The 16,791-nt window shown below is 39.3% G+C and overlaps 2 protein-coding genes across 8 annotated transcripts in view; both read left to right on the plus strand.

Annotated features, from left to right (window-relative positions):
• Positions 1 to 10,599, plus strand: part of L2HGDH (L-2-hydroxyglutarate dehydrogenase) — a 38,453-nt gene extending 27,854 nt beyond the window's left edge. For 3 of the 7 annotated variants that reach the window (XM_019725653.2, XM_074327493.1, XM_074327494.1), the window contains 2 exons: positions 775 to 906; positions 8,532 to 10,599. In XM_019725653.2, the coding sequence (XP_019581212.1) occupies positions 775 to 906; positions 8,532 to 8,727 (328 nt within the window). In that variant the 3' untranslated portion in view covers positions 8,728 to 10,599. The remainder of the gene's footprint in view (positions 1 to 774; positions 907 to 8,531) is intronic. The other 4 variants (XM_074327491.1, XM_074327490.1, XM_019725654.2 and 1 more) reach the window with 4 other exon arrangements.
• Positions 10,600 to 15,711: 5,112 nt separating this feature from the next.
• SOS2 (SOS Ras/Rho guanine nucleotide exchange factor 2) overlaps positions 15,712 to 16,791 on the plus strand; it is an 81,372-nt gene continuing 80,292 nt past the window's right edge. The window contains exon 1 of the mRNA XM_019725650.2: positions 15,712 to 15,980. Within this exon, the coding sequence (XP_019581209.1) occupies positions 15,894 to 15,980 (87 nt within the window). The 5' untranslated portion in view covers positions 15,712 to 15,893. The remainder of the gene's footprint in view (positions 15,981 to 16,791) is intronic.

Raw genomic sequence — 16,791 nt, forward strand, 5'->3', positions numbered from 1 at the left:
GAGATCATTTCAAGCCAGTCACCATCATTTTGAAAACCACTGGAGAAATTACTGATAATTAAAGTTTTTTCCTTTTGTAGAAAACTAACAATACTATTATGTTGACCTGGGATGCAGATTCTTTACTCTTGTAAGAACTCAGTGAGGTATTTTTGGGTGTCCTTTTAGCAGTGTTTCTCTCCAGTGGGTTTCACATCAAAATTACTAGAAAGCTTTTTAAGATGTACTTGAGTTTCACCTCCCACAGATTCTGAAACAGAAGGTTTAGGATGGGGTTTCCCCAGTATGTGTGCTAGTAAACACACACACACACACACATACACACTCAGACTCATCAGAGCCTCACGTGACAATCACTAGTAGAGTATCTTACCTCCAGTTGACTAAAGAAAAGTAGGGTAAATGTCTCACTTCTTTAATGCCCAGGTTTAAATATCTGTTAATGCCTTTTAGGTGTGTTTTGAAAGCATGTAACGTTTGTATTAGAAAACCTTGCTGTGTTGGCAGGCTTTATAAAATCCTATTTGAAACCAGCATTCCCCGGGAATTTGAGTTTGAAAGGTGTTTACCTTTGGAGTTTGGAAGGTAGTCCTTTGATGAAATTTCCTTCTTATATTGGCCAAAAGTTGATTTTCTTTTGATTTGTGGTTTTCCTGACTTTGCCTAGATTTCTGTAATGCCCCCCTCCCCACCCAACTCTAATAGTTGTAAAGGTGTTTTACAGTAATAAAGAATTTCGTTTTCTCATAGAGATTTTATTTTCTTTGTTTTCAGTGGTTTGACTAAACTGGTGTTCCAGAATTTGTCCTATGGAGTCAATGAAATGTATAAAGCCTGTTTTCTCAGTGTAACAGTGAAGTACCTTCAAAAGTTTATCCCTGAAATTACCATCAGTGATATAATGAGGTAAGGAAAAGCCATAGGATTGTCCATATAGTCATGACCTAGGTGAACTTGCAAGGTGGGTCTGACTTGGTGATTCTTCAGCACATTTTCAGTCAGTGTGTCCACTGAATCTTTGTGTGCTCTCTTTCCAACAAGTTGATACGTTCCCTTTGCAGTGCATGTATTGGGCCTTGACGCATCATGGCTCTTAGTGCTTGAATTAGGTCCATTTCTAATTATCTAGACTACCTTACAAACTACCTTGCTGAAATCTCCATCGTAGCCCTATTGTGATGCCTCCTTTGCTTTTGTGTCTAGCTATCACTCATGATAAATACAACTTGCTCGACATTTTAAAAATCTCCCTGGCCTCTGCCCCCTGTGATTCCAAAACCTTTTGACTTTAATTCTATATAAGATCAGTGATCACCTTGTCAACTAATTAGGTAATAAACACATTAAAACATTCTATTTTGGTTGATTCTTAAAACCATTTAGAAACACACATCCTATACCTGACATCTTCACTTGCTTCTTCTCTACCACTCTTGTTCTTTCTTGGGTCTTACTCCACTCAGGGACTTCACTTGCAAGACAGAAGTGGCAAGTAGTGTGGTAACCATCAGTCTGAGTCCTTATTACTGGAATAACAAGGAAGTGGGGCAAAGGAAGTATTACTTAAAACAATTCTTTTTCTTATTAAAAGGCTTTCTAGACTTGATCTAAGTACTACCCAAGCCTATTTCCTTTTCTCCTTGGTGATATTTTTAGGGTGTTCACCTTTTTCCCTGAACAAGCTATGATATTTGTTAGACCTAATCAGCAGTGTACTTTGAGGTATTCCCCCTCCATGAATCCGTCTCATGAATCTCTAGAGAACTAAGCATTGCCTCAGTAATAGCTGCTGAACTTGCTTTGTGTAAAATGTCAGCAGTTTGACTCTGCATCTGGGAAGAGAGCAATAATCATGTCAGCTGTCTTCCTTGGGGGCACATCCTGGTCTAAATCTGACTCTAATGTATCATTCTTAGACCAGCTTTTTTGAATCCTTAGAAGAACTATTAAAACCCAGCTAATGTCTTTACTCTGATCTCTCTCATTCGTCTACTTACCTTCTGAAGTGGAAGGGATAAAAATATCTAGGCTTTATTTTTTTTCACTCAATCAATCAATAAAGGCTTTTAGGTTTCCAGTGGTCTGCTCTAGCAGACTAGTTATGTTTTCTGTCTGAAAATAGGTTGGTCAAATCTGGTGTCTGTTACTGCTATTAGTATTCCTTGGAAAACACAATAGGTAGGGATAGTGAATTCTGTGTATAAATAGTTGCAGTGAATTCACTACCCATATTCAATTACCACCCATTCTAGGAGCCTGAGGAACACTGTAGACCAGTGGATTTCATATGGTAGAACTGGACTTGGGGCTTGTGAGTTTTGGTGAACACTTCCTATGTCTCTCAGTGTAAGGGTGTGCATTTCAGTTACCAGTTTCATTAGCGTGTAGTAGAGAAAGGTACACAGCACTGTAGGCAGGTGCATTTGGGGACAAATTAAATCCAATTACAAATGAGTTCCGCTTTGGAGACAGAGAAGCTGAACACATTTAGCAATTCTATTTACTCCTTCCCTTTTACACCATTCCTGCAGCTATTATATGCAGGAAATTATCACTAATAGAAAAGAGGTTATAGAAGATATGTTTGATACGATTTATATAAGTTTAAACAATACCATATATTATTTATGGATTGCATATGTAATGTGAAAATTAAAACAAGTATAGTAATAAACACCTAATTCAGGAGAGTATTTACCTCTGGGGAGAGAAGGGAATGGGATTCAGAGTTCCACAGGGGGCTATTATCATATCTATAATGCTTTATTTCTTAAGCTGTTTGGTAAGAAAATAGGTGTTCATTATGTTGTTCTCTGTACTTTATTATATGCCTGAAATATTACATAATAATAATAATAATGAAAAGATCAATAGACTTTCCCACATTTTGAAGTCCAAGACTTGGTGATCTTGCAACCCACTATAGTAAAAGCATAAATACTCTATCATTAATATTGAGGCAGAAGCTCATTAAGCAGTTCTAGATAGTAAAAGAGAATCAAACCATAACTTTTAGTGGGATATTTAACTCAGGATGGTGTCCTTGAATCGCAGTAACCACAAAGCGCATCCAGCTTGACTTTTCATTGCCTAGCCAGGGCGTCTTGGGCAATAACTTCCTGGTGAACATTAGATTGGAATGTAAAGTTATAATTGTCAAATATATGCATTAGGTGTACAAACTTCCCATTGTTAAATCATGATCTCGAAGGTTCTTAATTTTAGCTCTAAAGTCCTTCAGTTCTGTGATTAATTTTGGCATGGTAATCTAACAGCAGTTTCTTTCTGTTAACATTGTAAAGATATAAAAGATGAAGACATATGTGCCAAGATCCCCCCTTTTCCCACTCTTCACTTTGAAAATTTCTTATTTGGGGAATTCTAGGGTAAATTTTTAGGCAAGATGTTTTCATCATGAGTGATAGCTAAAGACTATTCTCTGTCATTGTGAAATGCAAAGGTGAAAGCCAAATATTCCTACAGTCAAGGTGACCTAGATCACAGTTTTTCAGTCTTCGTACTGTTGACATTTGGGGCCAAATAATTCATTGTTGTGGGAGACTGTCCAGTTCATTGTAGTATACCTAGCAGCATCCCTGGCCTCTACTGACTAGGTGCCAGCAGTACTTCCCTAGTTATGACAAACACAAGTGTCCAGACATTGCCACATGTCCTCTAGGGGGCAAAATCTCCCTTGGTCAAGAACCACTGGTCCAGAGAATTTAGTAACCCTCACACTACGAAATACTGAGAGAGCCTGGAGAAGAGATAATAAAAATCCCTTGAAATGCATATAGCTGAGAGTGCAGGAAAGTAAGGGGCATCCCAGGAGCAAAAAAACGAGGAGGAAATTGAAAAGCTAGGTACTAAGAGGAATTGATGCTAATGCTGTCCTGGGGGGATAGGAAAGATTTGTTGGTTTTGATGTAAATGTAACTGAGTTCTATTTTTAAGTGATAAGTGATTTATGCGCAATTAAACAATGCAAATTAAGTACTACCCACCACACAAAACAAGATATAAAAGGGTCTTTTATTTTGGTTTTCACTCAAGTGCTGGAAAGGAGGCCTTAGGTCTGCACAAGGTAAAAAGTTGGAACTGAGACCCCTGTGTAAAGCCAGGGATTCTTGATGGGCTATACTCTCAGTGAAAAGGGAGTCTTGGGGAAAAAATTCCCCTTGGCACCAGGAAATGTTAAGGAATTTTGTTTGTCCTGGTCCTGAGGGAAGGGGGATGGAAGCTCCTAAAAATCTAGAACCCTGGGCCTGTTCTCACAAGTGCTTCAAGTGTGAATTTATACCACCAGCTTGATCTAGGAACCTTAAGCTAAGAAATTAATTTAAAAAGTAGTTCCAGACTTGTTACTATCTTGCTTCAAACTAACCACTTCTCCCTCACTCACTTTAAACAGATTAGAGAAAGAGAAAGTGAAAATCAGAGTAATTTGACCACAGACTGAATATTATTGATATTAAGCAATTATTGGTTTTGTATTATTAGTATTTTGAAGAATCTTTTTTAAAGAAGTATACATTGAAGTGAAATGATATGCCATCTGGGATTTGCTCTAAAATAATCCAGTGGAGAGAGGTGGACAGTGAGTGGGTATTTAGATGAAACAAGATTGGATGTGTGTTGCTTATTATTGAAGCTTGGTAATACATACATGGGAGTTTGTTATACTATTCGTTTTATTTTTGTACATGTTAAAAAATTCCATTAAAAAAAAAAGTATTCCCAAAATGGTAATACCCCTGGAGCACCTGATAGAAGCAAATGTAAAACCTCTGTGTGGAGGAACAAAACCTCAACCCAATCCTTGCAGTATTCCCTGCTGAACAGAAACTCACCATCAAAAGTTGCAGAGCAGCGTAAGTGAGAGTAAGCAGATAAAATAAATACCAGAATTAGACCCCTCACAATTTTGGGTAAGAGTAATTTTAGAAACCGTAAAGTAAATATACTCTAGTGAATTGAAAACAAACAGGAGTGGAAAACATGAAAAAGAATAAGGCAAAGAAAAAAACAACCCTAGGCAAATTTGGAAACACACTAATTAGAATTTCTAAAAATGAATAACATAGTTCTTAAATTTTAAAACTCAAATGACTAAGTTAGCTGCTTAGACCTTAAGAGAAAATCAGTAAATTGAAAGTTAAATCTGAAGAATTTAGAGAACAATGTCATAAGATAAAGATGCATTATGTGGAAATTAAAAGACATGGACTAAAAAATTAGAAGATTCCAGCCTACATCTCATGGAAGTTTCAGAGGAAAAAAGACATAAAATTCAGGATGAGTCCCATCTGAATAAATAAAACTAAATACAAGAATGGAAGCATTGTATAACTTCTAAATCAGGTAAAGGAGGAAAGAAGAATATATTAATAGAAAAGACAGTAAGTCAGGAAAGGAGGTGGGAAAACCCCCCAAAAATCAAGTTAAATAGCATACAATGACATGGTAGAAGTCAAACATATCAATAATTACAATAAATGTAAATGTACTTAATGGTTAAGATGGAGATTGTCAGATTAAATTTAAAAAATCCATTTATGTGCTAGGCAGATGCTTATTAAAAGAAAGATGAGAACTGGATTCATTTCAGATAAAATACACCCTAAGGGAAAAATTATTATTAGAAATAAAGAGGGTCACCATAAACTTGTTGCATATAATACGAAATACAGAGAACAAAAACTGATATAACTGCTAGCAGAAATCAATAAATCCATAATTGTGGTGGGTGATTTTAAGACATGACTATTGATAGAAGAGATCAAGCAGACAAAATATCTAACATTTGAATAGCACTTGATTTATTGGATTTATAGAACTTCTCCACCCCATTACAGGATACTTGTGTTATTCAAGCCCTTAGAAAACATTTACAAAAGCTGACAATGTCCTAAACCCTAAACCAAATTCTCAACAAAATTCAAAAATTGAATATAGAAAAATCTTGTCAAAATCCAATTAAGTTGAAGATTAGTAGCCAAAATACCCTTCCTTATTGTTTGGATATAAGATGATTTGTTTACTTTCCCCTTCCACCATTCCCAATTTAAATATGCTCATGTGAACTTCTACTTTTAGATTAACAGTAGATCCCATGGTGAGTTTTATAAAATACCAAATTGACCTGTTTGGACCTGGCCAAAGGTGTCAGGTATAGCGGGTCATAGCTGTTTCCCAGCCCACAGGATAATGCCTGCCGCAGAACAGTAAAATAATAAATAAAAATGCTTCTCAAATGAATTAATGCCATTAGTTAGATATTCAGCTGTTGTTTCTGGACATACTTAAGGGTCTAGGATGTACATTCCCATTAAATTTAGCTACAAATATAGTAAAATACATTGGCTACAAATAACACTAAACAATTAAATGTAGCTGACTTATAAATATCAAATTTGCTGAATCATTTGTTCTTTTGACTATTAAAATGGAATTTTTAAAAATTAAAAGTTAAAAAATTAAAAGTATCTGTCCTTACTATGTACAAGGCACAAATCTAGACATGGAGGTGAAGGAGGGGTGTTGTACAAGATGCTGTCCTGGCCCGCAAGACATTTATGGTTAATCTTACCTGAAATTTCAAATGATAATACTCATCTCAAACTGAGGTATTCTGAGGGGGGATGCCTATATGTAAAAATGCAAAGAAAAACCCTGAATTTGCATTAAGTGCTGAGTAGGGAATATGAAGAGTTTGATAGTTTAAACATTTCATATTAAATAGTTACTTTAGTTTGAACTAAAGTGAGATCCTTAGAAAAAATTAACATTGTATATTGTTATTTTACAATTTGGATTATAGGTCTGGAGCACTTTGGCAGGAATATAGGGAAATTGAGAACATAATTGGTGTTTGTAAGCAAAATAAATAGACACATTTTAACTGTAGTTAATCAGTATTAGCTTCTATTTGTTTTAGGAGTAAGGGGAATGTGCTAACTAAACCTCTGTAGAAAGAGTAGTTTTACTTTGAACACTCAATGTCAGTGGATGGTCAAGCCACTGTGTGTCCTCTATATGTTGGCCTTCAGCCAGATAAGAGAGGGATAAGAAACCCATAGAGATGCTCTCAACAGAAGCAGCGCATTGTACAAGAAAAAGGGAGAAATGCTGTTTTGATGAATTGAGATAAGCTACAAATACAGAATGTACAAAATGGACCACACACTGACTGATACACTGTTAATGTATCCTTACTCTAAGAAAGTTCAGCTTCCGTCCCATTCTATCTTGTGTTCTAAGTGTTATATCTGATCTTACTCAGAAATCCTTACAGCCCAAAAATCTCTTGTCCAAATTCCCTGCATGAGTCTGTAGAGCAGATTACTCAGCTTTCTCATAGAACCTTTCACCCTTCTTGTAATCCTTATTTACCTTTCTACAAATGAAGAGTATTGCTGTGTAACTTCAGGCAAGTTACTTAATCACTCTGTGTTTCTTTGCTGTTAATTATAAACTGTATCAGCCACTTAGAGTTGTGAGGATTAAATGAGAGAATGCCTAGCACAGAATAAGCAGTTGGCAAATAATACCTATTATATCATTATCTCTTCTCAGCCAGACTGAAGTCTTAGAGGGCCGTGCTCTCATATTGTTCTTTGTATCTTCCTCAAGTGTGTATCTGCACTGGCCCAGAATCAATAAAAATATTTAATATTGTTGCCTGATTTCTTGAGTGCCAGTGGTGTGTATAAGGCAGCTATTTTCAAATTGGGTTTTCTTGAACAGTTTCAATGAAGGTGCTTTTGGAAACCAAAAATATTTTATTCAAATTTCATCTGTAAAATTTTAAACTATTTAAAAAATTTTTTTAAATCTCATTTGTACACTCAAGTGTTATAAAACATAACTTTTAATAGTAAAGGCTCTTACGTATTAACATGCTGCCAAGTTAATTCATTTTTATGCTTTTCCTGTCATCTCTTTAGTTAATTGAAAGTTATCCTGATATTCAAGGCTAAACTATTAAAAATAAAAACAAACTACAAAACATGAACTTGCTGCCATTTGAAAATATTTTTCTCCATAAATTTTATTAGTGTGTTATCAAAACAAAACACACACACACATACACACACACAAATACAATTCTGTAACATGAAAATCCTGCTTTCATTGCTTTGTATTAACCAGAAGAGCTTTATTATTCCCATTGATTTTATAATAAATTCATTTTATAAATTTAAATAAAAAATACATCTATTCTAATTAAATACAAATTTATCTGTTACTTTGGGAAAGAGCAGATATTTACACCTAGCTTACCCATTTGTGTATTCATTTGATAAGCATTTATTGGCACTGCTATGTGGCAGGTATTACACTCTAGGTTGAGGATATAAGTTTTACTGGCTACAACTGACAGCCTTTGGCTAAACACAAACCTGTTGGATTTCCACATGACTGGGCATTCAGAAGAATAAAGACTTTATTGCTTTAAGAATACTTTGAGACTACTGACTTGTAAAGTGTCCTATCTTCCAGTCAGTTGACTGCCACTCTTGGTTTTGCAGAGGTCCAGCTGGAGTAAGAGCCCAAGCCCTGGATAGAGATGGAAATCTGGTGGAAGATTTTGTATTTGATGGAGGAGTTGGAGTAATTGGAAATCGCATTCTTCATGTGAGAAATGCACCTTCCCCTGCTGCTACGTCTTCCCTTGCAATTTCGGGAATGATTGCAGATGAAGTGCAACAAAGATTTAAATTGTAAATAGTGAAAGGAGCTAGGTATGCATTTTAATCTCCACATTCAGCAACATGAAGCATTCTTTAATTTTAAGAAAAATAGGCTTGAAAATATCATTTTTAGAGATCTCATTTAGATAACCACTGAATTGTTAAAATGGTGCAACATAGAAATAATAATATTTTTAAAGTCCATGTTCTTATACTTTGTGAATAAAGGGGAAAGGTACAGTTGTATCTGTCCTGAATCCCTGACTTTGTTAATGACCTGGTCTCACCAGCCATGGTCTAGAGATTTGACTCTTTTACAGTTTGGGGGAATGATGGCATAAAAAATTGCTTATTCCCTTAACTTTTTGGCTTTATAATATCTAAGCTTTTTTGTCTCTCGTAGACAAGAAAATATACTGTAAATTGCAAACCTTTTAGTTTCGAAGAATCATAGAAAAGCTCACATTATTTAGAGCAACAGTATTTGTATTTGGGAATTTAAAATTCTTCATTAAAAAATACTTGAAGTTTCACATTTTTAAGTAGTTTGAATAAAATTCTATCTTAGCTATAATATTTTTAAGAATTAACTTTGCAGAGAAACTCAAAGCCTTTTTTATTCACAATCTCTTTATATACAGACTTGGTGTGGTATTGTCGCTAAATCTAAACAGCAGTACACTATGAATGGTTGTTGCCAACTCGTCAGTTTTCTGTGGTTAAGAAAATAAAAGAACTTAGAATTGACAGGTTTTTATGAGAGCAATTTTAGAATCCTGGTACTGATATACAGAACTCTATAATTTAAAAAATTATTTACCTCTTATGTCTCTGTTCTTTAGTTACACCAAGTTTCTCAAATGTTGGCCAAGATTACTTAATGATTCATGCCTACGTGGTTTTTCAGGGATCCTACAAACTGTTATGAGGATATTTCTTCACTTTTGGAAAATACCTAACTTTGAGGCGTTCACTGTAACCGCAAAAGTGCCTTACATTCATGTGTACTTCATGAGTATTTGAAATTGCTGGCCAGTGCCATACTGTATATAAGTGTATGGTATCTGTTGAAAATATTCTTGCGATTCAGAAAGTTGGAAAATAGAAATATAAATGAAAATATGGCAGCCTACTGATAGGGGAAACTTTTATTACAGAACCACTATTTAGATGAGACATTTTCATCCATTCCCTCATGTATACTCTGTCAGAATTAATCTTCCACTCTTCATTTTTTCTTTCCTCTTATCACTCCAAGGCTGTGTGATGGATGAGTTAGAAGGATATGCATTTTGGTTGATAGGAAACATTTTTCTGTTTTCTTCCTTTTCACTTCAAGCCTCGGTGATTACATTGAGTGAGCTACCTCATCCACTAATTGGAAAGGCAACACATCATCAGCTCATGTTCAAGAAGTAACATATCCCAAGTAAATAGACTAGGCAATTATTCAAAACTTGGGTGAGCATTCTGAAAGCCTTCAGAAACCATTCACAGAAGAAACAAGCCCTAATGGTTCTTCATAACAGCTGATTCCTCCAAGAAATGTGACACAGGATATTTTTCTGTTCCATTACAAGATTACTAAGAGACGGAAAATATTACAATTCTCTATTTCGTCAACAGTAAGATTGTATATACACTAAGCTGTGAAAGACTGAAATTACAAAAATAATTGTCTTAATTAAAGCAACCCTCATTCTATGTGGGTCTGTACTATACCCCCAAAACATACAAGTGAAAAAATTATTGAAAGTGTTTTGAATGTGTAGGTTACTCTGTTTGTGTAAAACATTTTGTATTTATGTCAGTAGGGTTTTGTTGTGTGATACTGATACAATTTTTTAAAGTTTTGTGTATTTCTGAGAGAAGAAAATGTATATTACTATTAAAAATATTTTGATGAGCCTTGGTGTTGTGAACATAATTTTTAGTTTCATAAAAACTGATTCAAATAAAGTTTTGGGATGTAAAACTTGAACTATCAAGGCTTTAGATAGCAGCCAATCTTTAAAAAAAATCTGTATTTGTGTATAAAAATGACATAGAATAATTTGAGATTTTGGGTGAAAAATGGAGCTCTTCCCCACTTACAAAAATGGCTTTCCATCTGGTAGTGGTGGCAATATCTGGCTGACCTCAGTGTTGTCATCATACCCCAGAGCACCAAGGAACATTATTTCTGTTCTGTAGCATAAGGTATATACCATATAAACACACTGCTTTTCAGGGTGAGAGGAGTCTAATAAATAAATCTTTTGGAATTTCTTTAAAAATTACAGTTCTAGGGAAAACATTTTTGGTATGCTATCTTTTACAGGGGGTCTGTCATCTGGGCATGAGCCTCCTATTACAGGGCAAATTATCTGAGTACCTGCCCCAACTTCTTTCTGGTAGGTGGACTATAAGAAGCAAAGTTAGCTACATCAACGAACCATGAAAGTGAGTGACAACAACATTTATTGTTTCCTGTGGTGTTGCTTTGGTTTGCTACTGACTGGCAGCACTTGTAGCTTTAAATAAATTGAGGAAGTAGAGAGTAAATGGGAGAAATGTTGAGTAAGTCCTTCTCCAGAATGTTTTCAGTGGGAGAATAGCGGTAAAATTTCAACTGCCTTTTAAAATTTGAGATGTGTTTGGGTCATTCAAGTTATCTCCCAAAAGACATTCTAAATTCTAAAAAGACAAAATTACTATCAAAGTATTACTATGATAGTGTGGGGACAGAGCCCCAGGAGTAGTTTACAGGCTCTCAGCCTCACGTGAAGGGGTGCTGGCTCGGGTGGTGAATGGCCTTCGGCTGTGGCTGATTGGCCGTCGGCTGTGGCCGGTTAGCCAATTGGCCACTGGTATAACTGCTGCGACTGCCGAGGATTGCCCAGGAGCCGAGCAGAGCCGGAGAGAGCGGAAGAGGAGAGCCAAGAGAGAGGAACAGAGGAGAGAGTGGAGAAGAGTTGTTGGTCGGTCGGTTGGCGGAAAAGCGGACGGCAGGTCGACGTCCGCTGGGCCCAGCCTCCAGTGAGACCGTGGTGGTATGACTCCCCTACCTATGGCTCCGTGGGTGTTCCTTGTTGGCCTCACCGTATCCTGCATTCTTATGTGGGGAGCGGGACCAGAGACCCCGCAGGCCGCCCCGCATGACAAATGGCGCAGCGAGCAGGGTCTCCCGCACAACAGATAGCATATTAATTTTAACTCAAATTTGATTGAGCCTTTTGTTATATAGCATAGGCCCTTCCTCTTACAGTATCATTGTGTTTAATATTTCCATTTTTAACACTTGAAGCAGGTGCTTATAATGAGGTTAGAAATTTTTCATTTAAAAAATGACTTTTAATGTTCAGAATAAGTACAACATTCATATGGTTTAAAATTTAAATGTCACAAAAAGGTACAACCAACCATCCCTGAGGCAACAAGAATTGTCACTACCTTCTGCAGCTTTGCAGAGATACTATATTTATATGTAACAAAATACTGCCTTCCTTTTTTTTTTTTTTTACACAAGTGGTAGAATACTCTAAATAGTATATTATACATCCTGCTCTTTTCACTTTGTAGTGTATCTTTGAGAATGTTCAAGTTCAAGAGACCTGAACACAACATGGTGGCCTGGTTCTCTTTAAGTGACTTTATAGGTCCATTCTATGGATTTACTATTATTTGTTGAGCCAGTCCCTTATTCCTACTGATGATTATTTAAGTTGTTTATTTCTAGGGTATTTTTGTTTTGTTTTTGCTATAACAAACTACTGCAATAAATAACCTTGTGCTAAGTCATTTCACATTTGAGCAAGTATACCTAGGACATATTCCTAGAATTTACTGGATCAAAGGGAATGTGCCTTTACAACTTTCATATATATTGTCAAGTTGTTCTTGATAGAGGTTGAACCAATTTACGCTCTCACCAATAATATATTGGAGTACCTGTTTCTCTATACTCTCACCAACATAGTGTATAATCCAACTTTTTGATGTGTATGATTCAAATAGTTGAAAATGATAACAGTATAATTTAAATTTGCATTTTGCATAACACGAGTGAAGTTGAGCATATTTAATGTGTTTAAGAGAGATTTCCTTTTTCTGTGACTGTCTTTTCATATCCTTTATCCTTTTTTTGTGAGTCTTACTCTTATTAATTTGTAGGAACTCTTAAGATATTAGGGATATTAACTCTTTAGGAGATGAGTGGCAAATAATTTTTTTCCAGTTGTCATTTGCCTTTGGCTTAGCTTGTGATGTTTTTTGTTTTTGCCATATTTTTTTTATTAAAGATTTTATTGGGTAGGGGGAACCAGACTTTATGGAGAAACAGTGTGTACTTCCAGGACTTTTTCCCAAATCAAGTTGTTGTCCTTTCAGTCTTAGTTGTGGAGGGCGCAGCTCAGCTCCAGGTCCAGTTGCCATTGCTAGTTGCAGGGGGCGCAGCCCACCATCCCTTGCAGGAGTTGAACCTGCAACCTTGTGGTTGAGAGTACTTGCTCCAATCAACTGAGCCATCTGGGAGCTCAGGGGCAGCTCAGCTCAAGGTGCTATGTTCAATCTTAGGTGCAGGGGGCAGAGCGCACCATCCCTTGCAGGACTCGAGGAGTTGAACTGGCAGCCTTGTGGTTGAGAGCCCACTGGCCCATGTGGGAATTGAACCGGCAGCCTTTGGAGTTAGGAGCACAGAGCTCCAACCGCCTGAGCCACCGGGCCGGCCCTTGCCATATATTTTTAAAAATAGAATGTATCAATCTTCTAGATTTTATATCCTAGTAGAAAGGTATTTTGTACTCAAGTTATAAACAAATTATTCTATAGTTTTTTTTTAACATTTAAATCTTTGACATCTGGAATTTATCCTAATGTAGTGTGTGGAAGGTATGGATCCAACAGTTTTTTCTAGATGACCCATTTGTCTGTTTGGAAACTTTTTACTGGTGTCATTCTTGGATTATCCTCCACAAGCATGTGGATCACATTTCTGTTTGCCTAGCCCAGAGATCACAACTCAGATGCCTGTAGAGACTAGGCAGGTTACATAAAAGGGTGAAGAGTGCCAGGTGGGGAATATAGCCAACTGGAAATGGGATGGCATACTTTTCTAAAGAGGGCAGCCTCTACCCACCGCCTGCTGATTATTCCCTTGTAGGAATGCAGCAGGGCCCAGTGTTGCCAGATCTTTGTCAAGAGAAGCTGGAAATACAGATATGTGAAATCTCTTGATTTTAAAATGTTAACAATTTAAAAAGTTTAAATACAGCCTTGGCTAAACAAAATGTGTCTTCAAGCCAGAGTTGGCCTAGAAAAGGCTTCCAATATCTTTGGCCAAGAATGAAACTTCCCACCAACAATTTTATTCTCCTATAAGAAAATACAATCACAGTCTAGTAGTTGGACACCTTAGTAGTTTATGGTTGGAGTTCAGAAACAGGAGAGAAAAGTAAAGATTATCTAAACCAAAGTCGTTGCCCTCACTTATTGAAAGATTAATTGGAGAAATACAAGCATTTCACTATCCTACTTTTTATCCCTAGTGTATGGGAATGTGGATGTTGCCATTAGGAGACATTCTTGATTCACTAGACACTTGGATTAGAAAAATGATCTCTTAAATTTTCCAACTCTAACTCTGTCATTCTGATCTTGTCCAAATGACAAAATGGTGCTTGTTATAGGGGAGGGAATTGCTCAGCTACTGATCCTGGAACTGAAGTGAGGCACATTTTTTTGCACTGTATTCTCCCTTTCCTTTCCTCACTGCTGGTAGCCTCACGCTATTGTAATTTATGTGCTCAGCATCTTTGGTGGGATAAAATTTATGCTAATGATAAAGTTTTCAGAGTCTATGTCTTCAACTCAGAAAAGCTTCCAGCCTGGAGATCTTTTTTCGGTGGCTGTTGAATATGGCTGGGCCCCAAGTGTGGATTCAGGCTTTTGGGGACCTGACGCCTACACAATTTGAAGGACAGCATTAAGAAAACAATTCAAAAATACCTTTCGAAAGACTTACAAAAACGATGTGATTTTGTAAACACATAGGGGACCGTGCAAGTGAAGGACCTTTAAATTCAAGCTTTATTAACGTGATTGTCACCTTCCTTTTCTGACCCTACTGTGTGGTAAGGGCTTTCCACTCCTCACCTCCTTCTGTCCACACACCACTCTATGAAATAGTTACTATCTCCTATTTATAGTATAGCCACGTAGAACACAAACACGTTAAATATCGTGTCAAGCCCGAATGCCCCTTTCTCGCCACATCCCTATACAGCTTCCCACGACTTAAGTCCTGGCGCTCGAGGAGTGGCACCGAGTCAGGATTGTCTTGGGAAGATGGAGAGAAGGGAGAGTCTGTGTAAAACGCAGTAAATTAGGTAGTCTGTCTGGAACGAGCTCCCAGCAAGCGCCCGGGAGAGAGACTCCCACGGCTGGGCCCCCGCGTCTCCGCGCCCCCGCGCCGGGCCGGCGCCTGTGCCGGCTTCGCAGCACGCATGCTCGGTGTTGGGCTTCTCCCGCGACCCGGGATAATGAGCGCTGGGCCGAGAGGGCGGGCCGAGCCGCGACTGTTGGGACCCAGAGCTCGGCGGCGGCCCTGGGGAGCTGTGAGCGGTTGCTGAAGGGGCGGCGACGGTCGCCAGCACTGTGTGCGCCAGAGTGTGGCTTGCTCGCCCAACGCACACGCCCGGTCGGTCCCCAGGGTCCTCTGGAGGTGACTCGGGCAGGCCGGGCCGGGCGGCGTTGCTGTTGGGAGGGCGGGGATGAGGCGATGAGGAGAAGAGCCGCCGCCGCCGCTCTCCGCCCGCCGCCGCCGTAGCGGGAGTCAGGGCGAGGGCGAGGCCAGCCGTACCCGCGAGGGGCTGCGAACCCAGACAAAGGAGGAGGAGCCGCCTGAGAAGCAGGCAACGCCGCCGGGAAAGGAGGCCGCCGCCTCGGTAGCAGCTGGGAGGTGTCTCCCGGACTCAGGGGCCGCCGCGCTTCCTCTGCGGACGCTGCGCGAGGCAAGGCCACCCGGGCCGAGGAAGCCGCCCCCGGAGCCCCCTCCCGCCCGCCGGCGCCGCCTCCGAGCCGCCTCGGCCGTAGCTGCGGCCCAGGCGGGAGGCGGCGGCGGCTGGCGAGGCAAGCCGGCCCTCGCCCTGCCTGTCAGGCCACCCGAGCGGCCCGGCTCGGCCCGCGGACAGCCCCCGATGCGGAGGAGCTGCCGCCGGGGCCATGCAGCAGGCGCCGCAGCCGTACGAGTTCTTCAGCGAAGAGAACAGTCCGAAATGGCGGGGACTGTTGGTCTCGGCCCTGAGGAAGGTCAGTGCTGATGCCTGGGCGGCCGTGGGGGCCGAGGGAGGTGCAGGAGCGGCCAGGAGGCAGGCGGGCGGGGTACCCGGCCCGCGGCCCCTCCGAGATTCTAACGGGGAGCTGCATGTCCTCCCCGGTCTCGGGTCCTTCGAGCCGAGGGCCGAGCTGTTTCTCCCTGGTTGGTGACGGGGCGGGGTGGGGTGGGGGGCTCATAATTGCCTGTTGCATCCAAAAGGACTTTTTCTCAAGTTTTTTTTTTGGCCTGGCCCCGGAAGGAAGGTTTTGTTATGATCATAAAACTGGATTTCATGTTGCAGTCATTTCGTCAGGCAACTTCCGCCGTTGACCAATTTGTTGTCCTCAGGCTGGATTGGGGCAAGAGAAAGTCCCCTGGTATTTAGACAGTTTCTAAAACAAAAGCGCATTTCCAGGCCGGGTAATTATTTCTAATTAAGTTCTTTGGGGGTTTTTCCTTAGGCAATTTGCTTGTGCAGGGTGGCCACTCAAGAGGTAGTGCTTTTTTGTAACATGAGTGTTTTACATGTGTGAAATGTCAGTGAGCCATACGGTTCCATATACAATTTTTGAGGTAACATTAAAGTGCTTCCTCACTTCCTGCAAAAGGTGTTCTACCTGTTTACAAGAGATTTCCCCTATAAAATTTGGCCAGTTTCTTCACTGAGTGCAATTCAGAACTTGGAATCATTTTAAGAGGACAAAACATGTGTAGCTCATTAAAAAAAAAAATCAATCTTTTTTTTAAGTTTGGGTTCATCGCTAGGGTGTATCTCTCCTGTAGATGATGTGACTCTTCATCTGT

Source organism: Rhinolophus sinicus, linkage group LG03 (assembly GCF_036562045.2).
Source record: "Rhinolophus sinicus isolate RSC01 linkage group LG03, ASM3656204v1, whole genome shotgun sequence".
Taxonomy (NCBI): Eukaryota; Metazoa; Chordata; class Mammalia; order Chiroptera; family Rhinolophidae; genus Rhinolophus; species Rhinolophus sinicus.